General features: G+C 57.2%; 1 protein-coding gene across 1 annotated transcript in view; it reads right to left on the reverse strand.

Annotated features, from left to right (window-relative positions):
- The window catches only part of LOC122368694 (RNA polymerase II elongation factor ELL-like), a 57,164-nt gene that overhangs the window by 21,162 nt on the left and 14,682 nt on the right, over positions 1-21,320 (reverse strand). The window contains exon 3 of the mRNA XM_043342887.1: positions 7,797-7,888. Coding sequence (XP_043198822.1) covers positions 7,797-7,888 — 92 coding nt within the window. The remainder of the gene's footprint in view (positions 1-7,796; positions 7,889-21,320) is intronic.

Consider the following 21,320-nt stretch of genomic DNA (forward strand, 5'->3'; position numbering starts at 1 on the left):
TAGCTCCTCAAGCCTTTAAACTTGAGACTGTCTTTGTTTCAGTTGGTATTTATAGTTGTCAATTACATTACCAATTGGTTCTTGCCGCCTAACGAGCATCTGTCCTATCACATTCTGTTCTACCTGAGCTGTCACGTAAGCAGTGCTTTGCTGATGAAAATCACGTAATAGTGCGCAGTTGTTTTTTTAATTTCGATACGACGAAAAGTCCGCATGTCATCCTCGCAAATAAGTCCGGTGATTAGTACCACACTTAAGTGACATTGCATGTCAGGGATCAGCCATAGCACCGTGATTTGGCGAAAAGTCCTTCGAAAGGTCAAAATACATGTATGAGCTGAGAGCTCTAGAATGTCACAGCACGATGCGCGCCAATTCATATCAGAGCCCCTTGAATATGACTTCTTTTCAGCAAGTTGTACCGGGTGGCGGGTCAACAGCCGAGACATGCATCTCAGAAAGCCCTGAATTTGCAGAAAGGCTGCTGTTAGTGTTACCATGCATGCCAGTTGTCGCCGACCCTGACGAGCCTCTGATGGGGGCCGGGACATTTATTGTAGCGGAGGAAAAACTTCGATGAATTTTGAAGAATGTATTGAAGAAATCCGGACGATAGATGATGACGAACGGTAGACGAGGGTGAAATGAGGAGCGCAGAGTAGACAGGTGGACCAGAGAAAAACACAGTGAGCACTGTCGATGAAGTTCACTGTTCAGAGTTCAGATGACACATCGGCGCCGCCGCGGACGGGGCGCCGTCAAAGCCGTTCACTGCACTGCAATACGCCGGCGCTCGTCGGGGCGCCGGCGAATTCGCGCACTGCCACTGAGCTGGGCTCAGTGGCGTTCACTGGGCACACGAACGGGGGTGCCCTCGGAATCGTGCTCGGTGGCACGACTCCGTCACTGTTCACGTTGGCAACCCGCTGGGGGTGCCGTCGGAATCGCGCACGATTCCGTCACGGGTTCACTACACCGGCGCACATCGGGGCGCCGGCGGAGCCGCGCACCGCCACCGAGGACTGTACCCGGTGGCGTTCAAGTGGAGACTGCCCGCAGCGACTCGAGGAGCCGCCGCGGGCACAAAGAGAACAATTCGGTTGTCCATCTAAAAACACTCAGAATAGCGACACTGGAAACTGGTGAGAAAAGTCCGAAAAGGCTCACGCGGCACGTTCGGTAAAAGGATACGGTGCGCGGCGAGCACGAACAGCCGACAAGTGTGAAGCGATATCGCGAGTGACAAATTGTAGGCAATTAGAACATGAGACGAGAAACTAACAGAAGAGCTGGTCCAGGCTCACGGGGCACGACCAGTACTGCGATAGATCACGCGTGGCTGTCAAATGTAAAACGAAAGAGAAGAACAACAGGGCAGTTCATTTCGTCGGTGACACACTCCTCCCCTGTGATCGACTTAAGACGGGAGATCACACAACCACTGAACACCGACGGAACATTCTGTACATCCACGAGATTCACGACTTCGCTACGCAGGTTCTCGCGAGTTCTTCCTAAACTACACAAGCACCTATACAGATTTATGGTACACTACCTATATCACTTAGTACTAAATCATAACGAATGCAAACACTTTCGGCACCTTCACAATCGTTCATTGCGCTAGACCTCGTCCCTGGTCATCTGCACATTAGTCCACTGGTCGCGTCACTTTGTCACTTCTGACGCCAGTCTCCGGTGCGCAGTGTTCGGCTACACCAGAAACGCAACGCGAGTGTTCACACGGCTGTTGCCGGTTTCGGTTGTCGTTCTCCAGAATAGCTGATGTGCTGTCCTTCCAGCAGTCAGCTGATCGGTCGCTGCTCTCAGTAGGTCAGCAGGGTCCTTCGTCGCCTCAGTTTCCCTCGGTACTCAAGGTCAGTGTCAACCGGCAGCGCGGCACGCGCCACTCAGCTGAGCTCCCCCACCTCCAGATGTCACTCGTGCCTAATGGCCGGCTGCGCGGACGGGGGAGGGGAAAGCGGTCCATGTGGCGAGCCGGGCTAGAGGGGGACACGGGAAAAGACATAAATCTCGGCGAGTTTGGTGTCTGCTCCACGGGACGGAGGGCGAGATGAAGTTTCAGAAATGGTCTATAGGCCAGGCTCAGTGGGTCAGTGGGAGTACGGTCGAAGTACAGCTGTCAGGATGTGGGAATGATGTGGCGACAAACCCGTTCACTACAGCTGAGCTGCTTCTTCTAGGACAGCGACCACGTGACCGGCCGTGTGTGGGTCGCTCCATTCGCAGTGACGAGTCGTACAGCGCGCACTCGTCTGTCCGGTCCTGGCAGGAGCTCTGTTCTCGAACCAGGGACCAGAGTCCTTTCGATGTGCCAGGTTTTGGGATTTTTTTCTTTCTTCCATCGGCTCCGGATGTGTCGTAGCATCCAGAGTTTCTCCTTGAGGATCTGCACCGTGATCCGATACGGAGCGGCGATCCTCACGGGGTCGAAGATAACCGCAGTTCTCCTGAGCGCTCCTCGTCTGGTCGTCTGCTTCTTACTGTCTCGGAACTGGGCACTCGGCGAGTCTCGCTCTTCGTCCCAGACAGCACCCAGAGCTCCTTCCGCAGGGAGATAGGTGTCATCGTAGTCCGCATCGGGGTGTGCTTGTCTCACATATGGTGTGCTGCTTTGCACTTCACTCGTGTTGTTCATCTGGTTTTCGAGCCGTAAGTTTTCCTTTGTGAGCAGATCGGGACCATCTCTTCTTACTGCTCTGGCGGCCTCTGACACGGTTCGTTCTGGTTGATGGGCGTCGTCCATACAGACACTGCCGTGTCGCGCTTTCGTGGTCTCTGTCTTCAGTTTGACTTGTGCATCTGCATCATGATCGGTGACTGTTTTCTGCGGCACAAGGTCAGCGGACGCCAGCCACGATTCGGTTTTGAAGACGTTTTCTTCCTTCTCGTTCTGGTCTGATTTTTGTCCGTCGTTCAGGTCAGGCGAGAGGCGGTTTTGAGCCGTTCTTTCTTGTCGGATGAACTGTTTCTGATCAGCCGTCTCCTGGATATCCGCTACGCAGGCCACAGCCCTTTCCTGGAATCGTTGCGGGACGTCAGTTTGACTTTTCCGCATGTCTGACTCAGCGAGTGGTCGATTGTTGCACGAGGCGCCAAGCACCTGGGCAGCAGCGTCGGAGTCGGAGATCACCTGGATTTCCGGGTCTTCGCTCGGTTTTCTGGCTGAGGGATGCTGCAGGGATTTTGCTGCCTCAGCTGTTTCACCTGGGTTCACTTTTCGGAGGCGTCCTTCTTTCGAGCAGGATTCTTGAGTCACCTCTTTCAGGTTCTTGTTGCTAGCGAGTTCTTTTTCCGAGCTCAGCAGGTCTGGCCCAGCGGGTAGCTGGTTGTCGAATGAGATGCCAAGTACCTGGGCAGTAGCGATGGAGATCCATCTGGTTGTCACTTTCTGGCTGTCCGTAACTTTCAACTTCTGGACACTTTCTGACGCCGGTATCCTATCTTTGGGTAACTCGTCGATCCACGATGGTCTGCTGATCTGAGGGCTAGCTGGGACGGGGCTAGCAGGGAGAGGGAGAGGACAGTGGAATGATATTTCGGACTGCGGGAGTCTCGTAGTAACCGTTCGCTGTCCTTCCCGTTCAGCTTTCATGAAGTCGTCCCTTCTGCCGGCGTTTCGTCGATCATTCATCTGCTGTCGCCATTGTGCCTCTAGTGCAGCTTGTTCCATTTCATCTTTTGCGATTTGCAGCTCACGTCGTCTTCTCACTTCATCTTCATGACGCTTCAACTCCTCTTGCTGCCGCCTCAACTTCTCTTCTTGTTGCTGCTTTCGCTCCGCTTCCTGTCGCTCCATCTCCAGTCGTTTTTCCAACTGTTTCACATGCAGAGCCCTTTTTCGCGCCGTGAGCTGAGCCTCAGCGGATGCGCGGGATGCTGACGAACTGGAACTCACCTCAGGGCGCGGCTGCTGCAGCGTCGAAACCTCCATGGTTTCTTCAGTTTCTATCGTCACAGGAACTCCGCCGACAGCGCCTTCACTTTGCGGTCTCCCTTCTTGTTTTTCCATTTTCGATGAAGTTTCCTCCGCTTCTGATTTCTTCTGGCCTGATCCGGCCCGGAGGACCATTAAATGTCGCCGACCCTGACGAGCCTCTGATGGGGGCCGGGACATTTATTGTAGCGGAGGAAAAACTTCGATGAATTTTGAAGAATGTATTGAAGAAATCCGGACGATAGATGATGACGAACGGTAGACGAGGGTGAAATGAGGAGCGCAGAGTAGACAGGTGGACCAGAGAAAAACACAGTGAGCACTGTCGATGAAGTTCACTGTTCAGAGTTCAGATGACACATCGGCGCCGCCGCGGACGGGGCGCCGTCAAAGCCGTTCACTGCACTGCAATACGCCGGCGCTCGTCGGGGCGCCGGCGAATTCGCGCACTGCCACTGAGCTGGGCTCAGTGGCGTTCACTGGGCACACGAACGGGGGTGCCCTCGGAATCGTGCTCGGTGGCACGACTCCGTCACTGTTCACGTTGGCAACCCGCTGGGGGTGCCGTCGGAATCGCGCACGATTCCGTCACGGGTTCACTACACCGGCGCACATCGGGGCGCCGGCGGAGCCGCGCACCGCCACCGAGGACTGTACCCGGTGGCGTTCAAGTGGAGACTGCCCGCAGCGACTCGAGGAGCCGCCGCGGGCACAAAGAGAACAATTCGGTTGTCCATCTAAAAACACTCAGAATAGCGACACTGGAAACTGGTGAGAAAAGTCCGAAAAGGCTCACGCGGCACGTTCGGTAAAAGGATACGGTGCGCGGCGAGCACGAACAGCCGACAAGTGTGAAGCGATATCGCGAGTGACAAATTGTAGGCAATTAGAACATGAGACGAGAAACTAACAGAAGAGCTGGTCCAGGCTCACGGGGCACGACCAGTACTGCGATAGATCACGCGTGGCTGTCAAATGTAAAACGAAAGAGAAGAACAACAGGGCAGTTCATTTCGTCGGTGACACCAGTTAAAAACAGCTTTTATTCATCGCGCTACTGATATTCCTAACGACACTCTCACGTTCTTGTCAAACGCGGCCATCACCGATAACCTTCCCCAATTCCAGCTCACGCAATAAGGAAAACGTCTTCACCTCTGTCAGTCCTCATCGCCCAGCCGAGCCGAGCCGCTCAGGCCTGGGGAGCCTGGCGCGATCGGCCGGAGGGAGGGGGCGGGGAGGGGGGGGGGTCGGTCAGGACCGGACAGCTCGACCTTGAGGTGCGCACGGCGGCGCGGCGCGGATTTTCCGTCGCCAGCCCGATGTCTCCGAGAATTGGGCGCCGCGGGCTGTGGCGAGGGAACGCGAGGGACGCGCACGGCCGAAACCACAGAGCCGTCCTGACCGCAGGGGACTGTGAACAGACCCGAGCCGTCCTCCACAGGCTTCTGGTGACGCACAACCAACGAAAACGTCATGTCGTCTACTATTTTAGAAATGGGCCCGCAGCAAAAACACCATCGGACGGCATTCTGGCCGAGGCACATGGAGAAAACCGGTTTTTCGGGCCGAATTCCAAATTTGAGGCCCTGTTGGTCGGACGCCCGGCCCGGCTCTTTTCGCCCTTGTCAGGGTTCCCAGCCACATTACTGAAGTCTGAGCGGCGGCCGACACGGGCCGCCCGGGTCACGTGCAGCCCCACGGCGTGACGTCACAGCCGCACGCGCAGCTCCGGGTGTGATGTCACAGGCGTGACGCGGGTCGTGACCGGGCGTCACGCCCACGCCCGGGGCCGATCAGAGTCGGATCACGGATCCGACGCACACGCACACGCACACGCACAGATCAGTCAGCGCAAACCGCAACATTCTGAGCCCGGACCCTATCAGACTTCGTTTTCGTTAGCATTTGTTCATGTAGCTATTTTTCCTCATTTCTTCGAATGGCTTGACTTCATTTGGTGCATCTAGACAGCACCACTTGACCCTTTTGACGGCAGGCATGTCGGGCCTCTTCATTCCGAATGAGCGGTGAAATGACAAGCCATCCATCCAACCCACCGAAAGACGCTCTGATACACTATAAATCACACCGGTACAGTTTGACACTAAATAGTTGGCCGCTCTCTCTGTGCCGACCGACCCCCGATGCCCTTCGCCGCGTCAGGGCCACGGTCCTTGGAGAGAGGTCCACGGATTCAGCGCATGACCCTCGGACGGACCGGATCGGACCGAGTTTTTGTCTCAGGAAGCGTCCGTCGCCCGTCAGGAGGCCCACCGTGCGCCGCCGCGGCCAGAGGCGACGAGGTTACATCAGCCAAACGGCGCGCGAGGCGAGGCACGCACGCACGCACCGTTGGCAATCTCCTCCGCTAAGTCCCTGTCGTTGGCGTCAAACTGTTGACATTCCAAGGCGTTTCTCTCTCCCTCGCTTGTTCTCACTCTCTCTTGGACTCGTTTGACTATCTTTGACACGCAGTGTCCGAGCTCTGAGCCAGCAGTCTATCGATGAGCCGATGAGCCCAGAATGCTCATCTGACTATCGGGGAGACTCAGCCGGCAGACCCAGTGTTGGTGGGATGGATAAGCCAACGCTACTGATCAATATGAGCTAAAAGTAGCACTAGCCTCGTATAACAAACCGAGACAACAGACTCATTAAAGGGAACGACCCAGATTGACCTCCAAAAATAGAAAGAGGTCGGTATAAATAGATGATTGGAGATCAAATCGAACTAGTTTCCAGGAAACTGGAGCAAGAGAAAAAGCCCTCAATGGTTTTGAGATCGCCATATCTAAAGATTTTGGGATAAATGGACATGGCCTAGTCTGGTCACGGTCTGGCGTGTAGCACCATCACGTCTCAAAGCGGCGTAACGGAAACGGTCACCGCACACTGGAATTCATTTGAGTCGCTTCAGCCATTCAGTACGGGCCAACGCCAGCAAAGAAACCGATTCAAGAGGAATAGACGCATTCTGCGTACACTTCTCTGCTACTGCTGCTTCCACAGTCGGCAGTATGAGTCTGCATGCTGAGTCAGCCTGCAACGTCTCGCTTCCATGAATAAAGACAGCTTTCATGTTTATTTCAGCGAGTCACGAGGCACATCAACGTGCACCAAACCTGTTGCGGCTACCGCCTATGCAGTTTCGATCAGTTTAAAAACATTCAATATATCACCAGAAACCCGAGCACTGATTGTGGTCTAGCATCGTCATTCATTCTTAGCCAAGGCCATCACATTCTTCCGAGGTCACCTCTATACATCCTACATCCGCTGAGGTCCGACAGGCACCCCGGAACCAGACACCCGTCAGATCTCCGGGACCCTTCCTTCCTGTCGGCCGGTCCGCAATCACCAGACCTTTACGCCATTCACCTATCCAGTCCCCAGTAACGAAATCTACCGGCCAGTGAAACACAGTCCGGTTCGACTGGCCAGCGCTTTCCCCACGCGCGCTGACCGCAACCGCCGCCGGGCCGGCGCGAGCGCGGCACGACCCCGCTGCGTGACAGGCGCGCGCGCAAACTGACCCGCGCCACCGCCAGTTTTTGGCGCGCCGCGCGGCACCTCCCGTGTCGGGAGCCACCCCGTCATGGCCCGACGCCTTCGTGCGCCCCGGGACCGGACATACCTCGGCATTAGTGACAAAACTGGCAGCACGACAGCGGCGGCGGCGGATGGGGGGGGGGCGGGGAGGGACGATCGCGGTACCGGATGTGGCGCCAGAACCTCCTGTCGCGTTAGACCTCTAGCCTTGGCCCTGGCTCCACCGATGTCGTCTGAAGTGGCAGGCGCTCCCCATGGCCGCGGGGAGAGTAGCGAAGAGACTCACCTGCCATTCTGCTGGAGACACTCGAAGCTGCCCTGGTCTGGGTTGGCCGATATGCTGAATTTGAACTGCGCGCCGCCGTCGAAGGCGATTTTCTGCAACAAACAACGGAAAATGGTCAGAGGACAGAGCACAGTCAGCGAGTCTTGCAATGCAACAACCGTAAACATCACCACAGATAATGTACAGAACGCTGTCACCAATACAGACAGGACAGCCGACAACACAACGGACCCAGCCCAGCCGAAGCAGGAAATGCCAGACGGTGCCAGACAGCGGTGACGCGGCGCAGACGAATATGGCGCACGTCACGTCACGGCTGCAAACGGGCGAAGACCGTGACGGCTTACGTCGCACAACAAACACTGAAGGGGCGCGATGACATCAACACCAGACATGCCTCAAGGGATGAGTGTATGAAAGGCCACTGTAACCACTCAACTACGCAAACTTGACTGCCAACAATCCGACAGAGACGGCGGCTAATGCGCGGGGATCGGAGAAGATGGATCTGATCCAAGAACTTTGATGCAATCAGCCCGTCTATTGTTCCAGATAAATGCCTTGCCTTGCTCCATTTAACCCGCGCCCTGGTGGGGGGGGGGGGGCTATTTTTTGCCCCCCCTCCAGACTTTTCGATATATCTCCAGAACCGCTGCGCCGATCGTCACCAAACTTTCAGCACCCTCCCGGACATCAATTTTACACATTGTGACCAAACATTTTTCCAAAAGCTATGATAGGTTGGCCGGAAATGACGTCAGAGTGACGTCATGTTCTGCCGTTTTCGACCCAAAAAAGGGTTTCGCGGGAAGAGCTGTCACGCCTATAGCTTTGCAAATACAGAAAAATGTTTAGGACATAAAAGCTGTAGAATTGACAGGGCTACAAAACTGCTATCTCGGATTTTTGAATTTTTTTTATTTTGACCCCCAAAAATAAAAAAAATAGATTTTTGGGATATAGTAGTCAAAAAATCCAAAAAGTTTTTTGAATTTCGCAAAAACCGGAATATATGTGATAGTCCTTACCACCTTCCATACACATACCAAATTTTAGATTGATATCTCTTTTTTTGGCGAAGTTATAGCGAAAAAACTGTTCAAAATTGATGACGTCAAATTTTCAAACTCAATTTTTAGCAATTCTAGACCTCGTAGTGCAAAACAAAGACCACCATTAGACTCCCCGTGACCAGCTGCATCGAATCGATACCCATTTTATGCAAAAATATCAACTTTGAAATTTGACCTTTTTTTACCTGACCTTGACCTGACCTCCACCAGAAAGTGACCTAAACCGTACCTGATGGTCTTATAACCAACACCATTGGGTTGGAAATGAAAAACTGGCCATAAAACATGCATCGCACAACCTTAGTAAAGTTGGGTTCATGTGGTGACCCTTGGTGACCTTTGGTGACCTGACCTGTGACCTGACCTGGTATGACCAGTGACCTCTAATAGCAACATATGTACTAGACAACTGACGTCTTATCGCTGATTTTCGACAAAATGCGTTTTACTCGGTGTTATAGCGCTTTCCCTAGAAGCCCCGTAAACGGTGAAACATTTTATCTTTGACCTGACCTGTGACGTCATCGGTGACCCCGAGGTCAATAAAATTTGGTTTCCCTCGACAAATTTGACAGGGCTATCGAACGCCGTTTGAATTTTGCGGATCCGTCCAGTAGTTTCGGAGATACGAGGGGGGGCAAAAAATAGCCCCCCCCCCCCCACCAGGTCGCGTTATAAACAGACCCCACCAGGGCGCGGGTTAAATCTCTAAGACGCAGCTCCAGCGATCGAAGAGAAGAAAACAAACTGAAAAATCCCACGCTGAACAGAACAAAGAATTGTTCTGAGGGCCTAACATTCGGAGAGAGCCTGGCGTGAATGCCGCGAGTGCATTGCTATGCGGGGACACGTCGGGTCTCAACATGTCCTTCGTCCTGATGCTACAGCCTACAACTGGGGTCCTGGTCCGACAAACTCAGCACTGGACGGAAAAAGGCCATCGCCGTCATAAAACCGCAATATGTCCTTGCACTTTGCAATGAAAACAAACTGTCGGCTAGCAGTGCATGCATGCAGCGGCCGACGCTGCGGTCGTGATCGTTGAGTTAGATTCGCCACGGTGCATCTGCATTGCAGCAGCCGTTCCCGACAGGCCCGGTTGGTTGCTGGTGACAGCTTGAGAAAGGCGCACCGATGGGTGTGGAGTAGATCAAAGCGCGATATGCAAGTTTCGCTCGCATATTTTATTAATATTTTATGTTCTGTTTTGTAGCTGGTCTCTCCACCAGGTTGTCCGAGCGTCCCGCGCATCTATCTTTTCCGTCCGCCTCGTCTATCTAGCAGTCTGTGTGACAAATATATCCCATTTATCTACCTATCGAGCCAGGAATACCGCCGCATCACCCGACTGACGGAGGCAGTACAAGCAGCCGAGGGCTTCCCTGGCGGCTTCCCCGACAGACAACGACCGGACACAATATCCTGTGACGTCACAGTATAGCGTGACGTCACTGGTACCGTGTGACGCCGCTCTCACAGCCCACATTGTCCGATAAAGCTGCACAATCTGATTTCCGCCGGCCGCGGACACAGCCGCTTCACGCAGGAGCTTTCCATTGTCTACTGCCCGCCGGACATGGACACAAACCGCTTCACGCAGACACTGTCCGCTGTCTGATGTCCCCTGGACACGGACACAGTCTCTTTCTTCACGCATACACAGATCCTAGCTGTGACAAACGTCGGTCGTTCGGTGTGGCCGGGCCCTCACAGCCAGTGACGGGCGGCTTTCTTCGTGCCACGGTTCAGGTGTGGCTGTTATCACATGTGGCCGTGGTGTCGAGCACGGCGGACTAGCTCGCAGGCGCCCAGGTAAAAAAGGCCAGACAGGTGTTTCGACACAGCAGAGTTACGCCAGCAGAAGCGGGGTCGTGCCGTTGCTATATCGGCTATCATTAGTCGACTCATGTCTCGGGCGTGGAAGGCAATCTGTTGCACACGCTGCGCTGATCAAGAACAGAACATTTAGTCACAATTTGGAATGGACGTAATAGCGACGAATGTAGACGTACTCGACGCGCCGTCTCATCGCGAAGGTTAAGCGCAGAGAATTAACGGGAACAGAACCGACGTAAAATGAACACGGCTGCAGCCGGTTTGGACACCAAAATTTCACAATACTCTGATGCAAAATTAAATAGCCATCCCCGGCGATTGGCCATCAATCAAACGGATGCCATTTCAATCCGCGCCGGCGTCGGCAGTTCCGGCAATGTTGTGTAACCACAGAGCGGTGCCGGCGGGTCGTGGGACTGGTCTCTGGTAATGTTCCCAGCCCGGCCGTATGGAAAAATGTCCCCATGCAAAGACAAAGAGATAACTGTTAATGTCCAGCCCTGAGACCACTCAGCAGGTTTGATACTGGAGTCTACCTAAGACGCTGACTCGAGATCCCAATGCTAATGACCAGAGAGCGGCAGTGGACAAAAGGCTGCACTGAAAACTCTGGCGCGACCCCGGCAGTTTCCGGTAGTTCTTCCAACATCAGACAGACCCACGGTCATGGTCCCCCAAATGAAGGTCATATGACTGGACTTTAATTACGGGGAGTCCCCGGGTACCACCGGCTCTCCCAAACCGTCCCCTGCGGCTGGCCCACCCAGTCCCGGTCCCGGATCTTCCTTCGGCGCCGCGCCAGTCACACCCCCAGCTGAGCGGTGTGATCCCTGCCTGGGCCGGACCGTCGCTCCAGCAGCCGTGCAGGCCTGCCCCGGGTGCAAGTTATGGTCCCTCCCCAGCGCCGCGCGGGGCGGCGCCGTAACGCCCAGGCAGCCCTCCCCCGTCCGCTGCCGACTGGAGGGAGAGCATGGATTCGCAGCTAAGCACATGCTAATGAGTCTGTAGCCAGGATAGCGGTACCAAAGGGTGATCATTGATCAAGATGGACCAGTCCGCCGGCGAATCGAGTCACTGCTGAATCGAATATCAACTAACTGGAAAGTGGTCGAGAAACGCCGTCCTCCATAGTTCGTAACAACCTGCGCAGTGCACTCCCAGATACCGCCCTTAGGCTCCTGGTAATGACTGCCAGCTTGCACGCACAATGCGCAGCGCTGTTCCGCCCGGTGACCCAGAGTGCGCACTGGCCTCCGCGGTCGACCGCGAGGGTTCGCCAACCTCCGGCCGGTCGGCGGGACGCAAACACTCGCCATTATGCAACAGGTCGAGGTCCTCAGCACCGCTGCGAGTCTCTGGCGCCTGCAGACCGCCCCAATACAGCGCTACACACCGCAGAGCAGCGGTGACTACCATCATACGTCATCGCCACCCCGGGGTCCCTCCTCTGCCGGCGCCGCGGCGCGCGGCCCGCTCGCCGGCAGTTTGCACACAAAAACACTCGGTGCGCCAGCTAATGGTGCTCTTGAACGGCGCATTTTCTCGTGGCCGACACGGCCACTGTCCTTGACGTGCCTGGCGCGGAACAGTGAAGGCAGCCGACAGACAAAGCCGGCCACGGTGCCGGCTCACGGCTGAATCGATTACGTCATCACGAGCGCATTCCATGCACTTGGTGTAAACACAATGCTGACGTTAGCCAACGCTATAAGCCGCGATATGTGTGACATACCGCTCCACCCAACCTCGTGAAGCACTACTATCAAAACACATTCCTACTAGAGTGAAAGGATCACTTGCAAATGTGACAGCGTTCAGAAAAAGATGGTCTGTTATTGATCTGTCATGAAGGCACGTCAAGCTTCCGGGCACGCGTTTGCACGACGCCGTACCCGGAAATGCAGAGCGGCATTGCCGTCATACCGCCGCTTATGGTCAGACAGGGTGAATCGATCCACCGGTATCAGAGATATCAGTCGCCGCAGCGCACGGTTCGCCCGCACCGGCCAACTCCACAGCTGGGGTGCAATATGAAATCAGGGGACCGTCCGTGCCGCGCGTGAGTCCGCGCTCGAGCGCTCAAACCCCGTTCGCCCTTCCACTTCTCCCGTGGAAACGGACTTCAGGCGTCCAGTGGCGGCAAACTTCCAGAAGTCTGGAAAACTTGTGAAATGAGCGCCAGAGAGAAGCGTATTCCTTAGTTTTGAGTGTTTTAAAGCCAGCAACGGATGAGCTAGTTGTTTTAAACATAAAACTGTAATCTTATTTCACGCCTTTGCTAGACGTCTGAAAAGAGCTTCCCGAATCCCTTCCACATTTCGCGAGTTATCTGGCGGCGAACCCGGTCCTGAAATAGGTCACGTCGCACGCCGTTCGCTCTCACATTGCTGCTGGCAACGCTGCCTGAATGAAAACAAGAGACCCGGCCACGCTGGCCCTATCAGACTTGCTAATTGAGCGTGGCCACTCTTTTCGGCGCCGCCTGCGCCCCTGACGTGCCGCCGACCGCTACACCGAGGGCGCGTTTGGCAGCGCACCCACATGACCGCCTTCCTGCGCATGCCACCGCCGGCGATCTCACAATTCATCATGGATTAGCCGTCCCTGAGAGACGCCTTAACAAAGGAGCTGCCATATCATAAACGTCCGCGGCGTCATATCATCAGATGACATTGAGACTCCCAAATTTAAGCAGCAATGCCTCTGAATTGATCCCAGTCGATGTCCCAATGGGTAAATGGTCGTGCCACGCCCTAGTCAGCTGTCTTAGATAATAACTAAACACCATATTGAAGCTGCATAACTAATTCTGTTTGATATCGGAGCAAGTGTTTACGTTTTCAAAACCGACATCGTTTCATCAGTGTTTATTCAAAGTTCGGACGTCCAGCAATAATCAGACGTTAGTCATGACCCTGGTTCGATTCTTATATCATGTCTGGCTGTAAACAAGAGCCCTCCAAAACGTCATTCACTAACGCTATTCCCATTGGCACCGTTGTGTTCATTAGACCATCAGTGGCGCCTGCGGTTAGTCAGGCCGATAGTGCGCCGATCACGCTGGGTGGTCCTCGACAAGAGGTAGCGGTGGCATCCCCCGCCCTCCGCGCGCGGCGCCGTCTCAGTCCTGTGGTCAGGGTGCACCGCCGCGCTGAGGGTAGGACTGGGTGGTCCCGACGCGCGGCGCCCGCTCCACGACCCAGCCACGTTCAGCGGCGCCCGCATGAGCCGTCAGGTGTGGCGCCAGGTATAATCCCCTGCCAGTTTATTGAGGATAATTTGTTTAGCACATGAGCACAGCCAGGCAGTTGACTGCTTTCTCATTCAACGACCGAATACGGCGGACGGAAATGTCGCGTTGATCAGTCGAGCAAAGCGAGGCCGAGGCGGACATGGCTGAATGCTCCAGGACGTCGGCCGGCTCGGGCAGCGTTCACGGGCCGCCAGAGCTCGACGTCAGTGACGGGAGCGGCCCGGGGCGAGGTCAGAGAGCGGCTCGGCCCGACCCGGTCGGCGGTCGGCGGTCGGCGGTCGGCCAGCCTAGCCTCGGAGCCGCTCCGATCAGCCGGCCGATACCGCCGCCGTCGGTGGGAGCCGACACGGTTCGGCGAGCAGGGCAGACAGCGGGCGATACAGACAGCGGGCAATACAGACAGCGGGCAATACAGACAGCGGGCAATACAGACAGCGGGCAATACAGACAGGGCAGACAGCGGGCGATACAGACAGGGCGATACAGACAGGGGAGACAGCAGGCGATACAGACAGGAGGCGATACAGACAGGGCGATACAGACAGGGCAGACAGCGGGCGATACAGACAGGGCAGACAGCGGGCGATACAGACAGGGCGATATAGACAGGAGAGACAGCAGGCGATACAAACAGAGGGCGATACAGATACATAGGAGAGACAGTGGGCGATACAGACAGGGCGGTACAGACAGGGGAGACAGCGGGCGATACAGACAGGGGAGACAGCAGGCGATACAGACAGGAGGCGATTACAGACAGCAGGCGATACAGACAGGGGAGACAGCGGGCGATACAGACAGGGGAGACAGCAGGCGATACAGACAGGGGAGACAGCAGGCGATACAGACAGGGGAGACAGCAGGCGATACAGACAACGGAAGATAGAGTAGACAGGGCGATACAGACAAGGGAGACAGCGGGCGATACAGACAGGGGAGACAGCGGGCAATACAAGCAGACAGCAGGCGATACAGACAGGGGGCGATACAGACAGGGGGTGATACAGACAGTGGGCGATACAGAGAAAAAGGCGTTGAAGACAGAAAAACAATAATGGCGCGGAACGGCTTCACAAATGACAACGCAAACATTCCAGTTCTCATAGACATTATATGTGACGTTTCTGCCCCGAAGGTAAACTTCCCACCTAACATACAACTAAGAAGAAACACATTTATGAATTAAGCTGATTTTAACACTCTTCCCCTGTCGTATGGATCTGAGCCGATAATAGGACCTCAATCTCACATTAGCTGCGATCGCAGAACCTAATACTTAAAAAAAAAAAACAATCTCCCCGATCGACAGCGACCAATCAGCACATACCGGTCGAAGGGCACGGGCAAGTGTAATTACGGCTAACCACCGCCAAAACATCAGCGGTGATTAATGGCGGCGGCGGGCAAATGAAGCGGCGGTGACGGAGCGGCCGCGGCGCCTTGATTACCGTGTCTCGGTCACCGGACGAGCGCCGCCCGGCGGCCGCCGTTAGCACCTGCCCATCACCGGACCCCACCGAGGGGCGAGGGACGAGATGGGACGACAGATAACCGACCCCGGGGATAACCGGCCGCACCGTTCACAAACACCTTACAGGTCCGCTAAGTGCTTCACTGGAGAGGGTTGGAATGAGGTGAAAAATTCAACTCCTAATTTGATCATGTAATAGCCATTAGTGATCTGACGACGAAAAAGTGACAAATCCGCGTCAACTTCGCCCAGTTCCGTTCACAGGTGACCGGCTGCCGGCGCGGAATTCGGCTGGGAGCGACGCCGCCACAGGCATCTGATTAACCCCGGAGGCCGCGCCGGGTCACAGCTGAGCTGGCTGCCGTCCAACCAGGCAAACCTGCCGGCGCCGGCCGCGCGGCAGAGTCCGACCGCCCAGCGCCGTCCATACGTGTCCGCGGACACCAACGCGGACACGGCGCGGACACCGCCACGGACACGGCGCGGACACGGACACGGCGCCACATCCGGCTCCTCCAGGCCACTATCGGCGCTCATCAGTCGGCCGAGCGGCGCTCAGGTGCGCCGGCCATCGGCCTGTTTTCGTGCCACAGCAGGTGAAAAGTGGCAGCTGAAAGCGGCGCCGAACCGAACCGAGGCGACGCGCAGAGGCAGGTGGTGGCTCCTCGCGCGCGCAAACACCATGAATACAACCGCGAGCGGGTAAATGCCGACAGGAATGAGTCCGCTCTGTGTCTTTTGTTCGCGCCGAGATGTCAGACCGAAGAAAGAGGGGAGTGGATGGAGGAGAGAAGATGAAGGTGAGAGGATGGAGGTGAGGGCTGAGAGAGACTGAGAGCAGAGCTGAGCTGTGTGAATGGCGACCCCTCCCGCGGCCGTCAGTCCGAGGTCCGCTCGGCACCACCGCGGCACCGGCTGACCCCGACCCGGCTCAGAGACGGAAGCAGAGCGCCGCTTAGTCGGCCCTGGCCCCGACCGCGCTGCTCTGTTATCCCGCTCCGCCCTCCGGCGATTCGTTCCCAGAGCGCGGCCTGACCTCGGCCATCAGACCAGGCACCTGTCGGTGGGACAGCCGGACAACCAGGCAATCAGACAACCGGATAACCAACAGAGCTGACAGGGGACCTCGGCTGACCGGTCGGGTGCCGGGGCGACTTTCACTTCTGATCGGCCATGCGACAGTCGAGTTCCTGGGGCAGTGGAGATCGACCGCCGCCTCTCGGCGCCCGCCGTGGTGCCATGGCAACTGAACGGTCAGCTCACGCGCACGGGAGAGCCGAGGTCGCCCGGCGAGAGGCCCACCTCGCCCGCCGGAGACTTGCCGGCGAGACTCACCCAAACGGAGCCTGATCAAACTGGATCGTCCCGAATCGAGACGAATCGAGATGAATCCAACCTCTCGCGCATAGCTTAGCACGTCCTATCGAGATGGTCGAGACAAGCTGAATGAGCGATCGATCGACAGGACTCCAACAGTCCAACAGGTCTGGTGTCGCTGTCGAATGCCACCGCGCCGGGTCGAACCGGGTCGTGGCGCTGACCGGGCGACCGAGTGCGCGCCCGCTCGGCGGACCACCGTCCTCCAGAGGTCAACGTACCGGCCGGCAGCGCGCACTGATGGTCCGATAGAGGCCCGGCGCCGCCTCACCGGACCGGACCCGACCGCGCCCGTGGCCAGGGCGACGGAGACGGAGCTGGAGCTGGAGCTGGAGCTGGGAGCTGGAGCTGGAGCTGGAGTTGGGCTGGAGCTGGAGCTGGGGCTGGAGCAGGAGCTGGGACTGGGCTGGATAAAGCTGGGGCTGGAGCTGGAACTGAGCTGGGAGCTGAATAGAGCTGACATTATATTTAGATAAACATTACACAGAGCTGCGTATGGGGGTTCAATCTGAGGTCTGGCTTGAGCGGAGATTATTTGCTGGTTGGATACAGGCGGTAGCTGAGCCAGCGTTCCTCGAATGCTTGGTTAGTCAGTCGCTATTCGTTTTTACCGAAATAGCCTTCGAAGTAGTTCAACTCTCCGTAAAGTTCATCAAAAGAATGCCTCTGCTGCTCTCTGTGACGCAACCGGGCCGGCGAACAAAAGATCACCGGGCGAGCTCGCAGCTCGGGCCTTATCTCGGGTCGGGCCGAGTCAGCACGGACAGCTCCGGTGGCTGGTGGTATTCCATCTCCTCCGGCCGAGCGGGGCGCGTCTGGCCATTGACCCGCGCCCGTCGGTCCGACTGCGGCGGCCGCCGAGCGCCCGGTAATCAGCCCGACCACCGCCGCTCCACCGCCGCCGCCCACGGAACGCCATTCATTCGGTGTCCAATGACATCGGACGGCACGTATCCCGCCGAGCGACCCGACAGGAGCGGAATAACGCAGGTCGATTGAGACGCACACGCGAGAATCCCGGTGTCATTTTTCACCCCTTCTCCGATGCGGACGGGTGAATATTATCATGCATCGGTCGAAGAACGGTGAAGAATGTTTGACAATCAATAGTTGACTGACAGCGTATTGTATGACCCGTCTTCAATCATGTGACGCAGTAACCTGTGAGCAGCCGTCCCCGGCGGTCTTATATACCCCATTCCTCGGTAATCCGTTCCCCGATGTTGTGAATCGCCGCGAGATGCTATGAATATTGCATTACACCAACAGGTGTCAGAGGGATGACCCCCGCCGGATCGCGCTGCCATCAACACTCTGGCGTGGCAGCGTTCCAACCAACACAGCCCGAGCGGTGACTGCTCTGTCCGTGCCAGTGGGTGAGCCGGTCTTGCCAGGTCACGCCCCCACCGAGAATTGTGCGCAGAACGGGCCAGCCGCGCGGCGCGGCGCTGTAGGTCGGCTGCCACTCTGACGCAACCTTCACCTCTGTCCAGGCAGGCCGGTCGGGCAACGGTACACACAGAGACATCGGAGGCGGGGGCCGCGCCGGCCCGGCCCCGCGTGGCGGGCGGCCGACCCTTGAAGGAATGCGGTGGCGCAGCGACTCGAGGTCTCACGTCAAGGCAGCAGGGCGGAGGGAGGGAGAGAGATTAGTCTTTATGGAAGGGGTAGTTCAGAAGACGCACGATGTTTATTTCAACAGATACGGGCTTCGGTTGACTACAGAAAACACCTAGTCAATAGTCATCATAACGAATCAGCTTTTAGGAGGCAAAAAGTAAGACAGACACTAGGCGGGATCAGCACACCACGCAGGTCAGCAGCGATATAGCACACTATACGTCAGTGCAGTCACACCAACACACAAATACGGGCGTCACGTTGGAAGTCCATCGAACCGAACGGCAGCAGCACCCGCCCGAAGCGGAAGTCATGCATGCGCCCCGCTGGCAAAATAACAGTGTTGCTTCATACCGGAGAAAAATAACAGATCATGCTGCGGTTGGTGTTCTGATATTGATGTTTGTAGAGTTGACGAGATCCAGCTGGCTCCTGGAATGTTTCAATGTGATTGCGGCACACTGCACACTGCTTACAATGTCGCCATGGCCAAGCCAGGCGGAGGTCGAGGTTCAAGACCCGGCCGTGTCACTTTAACAAGCATCACGCAAGAAACGCATTATCCGCATGACTTCAGTAATTTAACAACTGGTAACAAGCTTGTTTTAATAGTCATTCCGCGAATGAATGACACGGGTGCTTCAGTGGGGTGAGCAAGTCTTTCGGGGAACGCATCAGCATGTCACTCCGCTGAGCCCTGCGCACATTTGTATTCCACTCAGGAGCTATTTGCGGACAGTTTCGCAGAATCTCATTTCCAGTCGCCATCGGGTTATTCAAGCCGCCATATTCGTGCGAGGGCGGTCATTACGCCGGCCGCCCTGGACATAACTCAACGTCCACACGCGTGTGATTATCACTTCTAAAATGAAAAACTCAACTCGCCCTAACCGCCGCGCGGTGTCACGGAAACCTCCATCAACCACCGCACCTTTTCATTTCCATTCGCTCCGCACATTACATGTGTCGCCAGTCATGCTGCCGGCGCCGTTTGGCGTTTATAATGACTATCCAGCGAGAGTTCGCCGCCTTCCCCATCACAGTGACCCGGACCGCCACCTGCCCGGCCCGTGTCCCGCCGGCCGCGGCGGCCCGACGATAGCGACGGCCGGTCTCCGGTCACGGCGGACAGTGTCCCACGTCCACCGGCCGCAAGTACCTCGGGCCCAACAGGTTGGCGTCACCGTTACGGCCGCCGCAGCCGGCGCCGGAGTCGGCGACCAGACGTTCTCTCTGCCCAAAAATGGTATCCATCTGGTGTCGAAACCTGGCTCAGTCAGCTGCGCGTCCGTCGGCCGGCAGACACAGCAGCGGCCGCGGTAGCGGCGGCGGCCGGCGCTCCTTTCCAGGTCAGCGCTCGGTCCGTCTGCTGGCTGTCAGTGACCCAGTTGACACTGCGGCGGAACCGGTGCGCCGCGCGCCGATCAGCCGCGGCGCCGTGCCGGCCGGCTGAATGGCCGCGCGCGCCGAGCACCATCTCACGCCGAGCGGCCACGAGCGGAGAGCTGTGGTCTCTCGTGTGGGAGAACAGACAACACAGACGGTGGGCGGCGGCAGACAAACGCACCGCGCCGAGATACGGTTGGACCAACAGGTCGGGTTGGTCGACACCCGAAAACAATCAAACTTCTTCGCCGGGGCCACGTAAAAGGATAGGGGAGCCAGAAGTCCTCTACCAAAGGCGTCAAAAGGTCGCCGATCTGTCGATCACGACCCGCACCCATATCGGCGGCGCCGCTGCGCGTGTCGCCGCTGGCCGCTGACGTCAGGCCGCCCCGCGCTGAGCCTCAGCGCGGCGCGGCCGCCAGGCCAGCCATGACCCGGTTCTGTCGACACCGGCGGCGGTCGCGCGCCGCGCCGGGCGGAGCCCGGTCACCGCCAGCCACACAGACAAGGGTTCGATCGATCCTGTACTGGGACACACGCGGGCCCAGTCATGGCTGTCAACATGCCGCGCAGGTGTCATTCATAACACGCCCATCCAGCGGTGCTATTTTGAACCGTGATCGCTCTCTGCCAGGCAGCACTGCATGCAATGCAATCGTACCAGTGCACTGTAATTCAACCCACACAACCCCGCCATTTGCCCACTTGAGTACAAACAGTGCAGACGGCCCTTGCACCCTGCTTGCTCGGTCGTCGAGGGAGCGCCGAGGAATGGCCATTGTAGGCAGCCCTGACATAAAGACCGTTGTCCAGAGGTGGTTGGAGACAAGCCGACCGGCCACCCGGCTGACCGGTGCTCATTTCGCACGATTTCGCGTCTGGACGGGTTCCGTTTCCGGCAGACTTCCATGGTCAGCTTTCGCGCGCGCGTCGGCGGCCTTTTCACGTCACCGCCGCTTCTTGCCCAACACCGTCTCCGGCCCGCCGCTGCCGCCGCTGCATGGGTTGCGAAAGGTGCATTCTTCCGCGTTGTCAGGTCGGGGTATGATGCGGGTGGCGGTGGCGGCGGCGGCGGCGGCGGCGGCGGCGGCGGTATCGCTGTGGCGGGTGACCCTGGACCGACCGGCAGCCAAGGGTAACCACTACCCTGCCGGGGCCCGCCGGCCGGCGCACAGCGCACGGAGCCCTCCGACAAAGGCAGCTCGCCGCCGCCAGCGCGCCGTGCAATCACCCACCGGAGAAGGGGAGAGCGGCGGCCAGTGGAACCGGCCCAAAATAGTGTCTCTGGCGCCGCTCACACCGCAAGCTCAGGGCCAACGACAACAAGGGCCGGCGGGACGGGCCGGCTGGGACGGAGAATACATCTGGGATCGGATGCCGGCCGTGACAGAGACAAGTGCTCGGTGGAGAATGCGCTGCCGGTGCCGGCGGCGCCGGTCGGCCATGAGACGCGGCCGCCGGGGAGCTGGTAACGGCGACTGGTGCCGGCTGGCGAGTCACCGCGCCCA

The sequence above is a fragment of the Amphibalanus amphitrite genome, unplaced genomic scaffold (genome assembly GCF_019059575.1).
Source record: "Amphibalanus amphitrite isolate SeventyFive unplaced genomic scaffold, NRLGWU_Aamphi_draft 000968F_arrow, whole genome shotgun sequence".
NCBI lineage: Eukaryota > Metazoa > Arthropoda > Thecostraca > Balanomorpha > Balanidae > Amphibalanus > Amphibalanus amphitrite.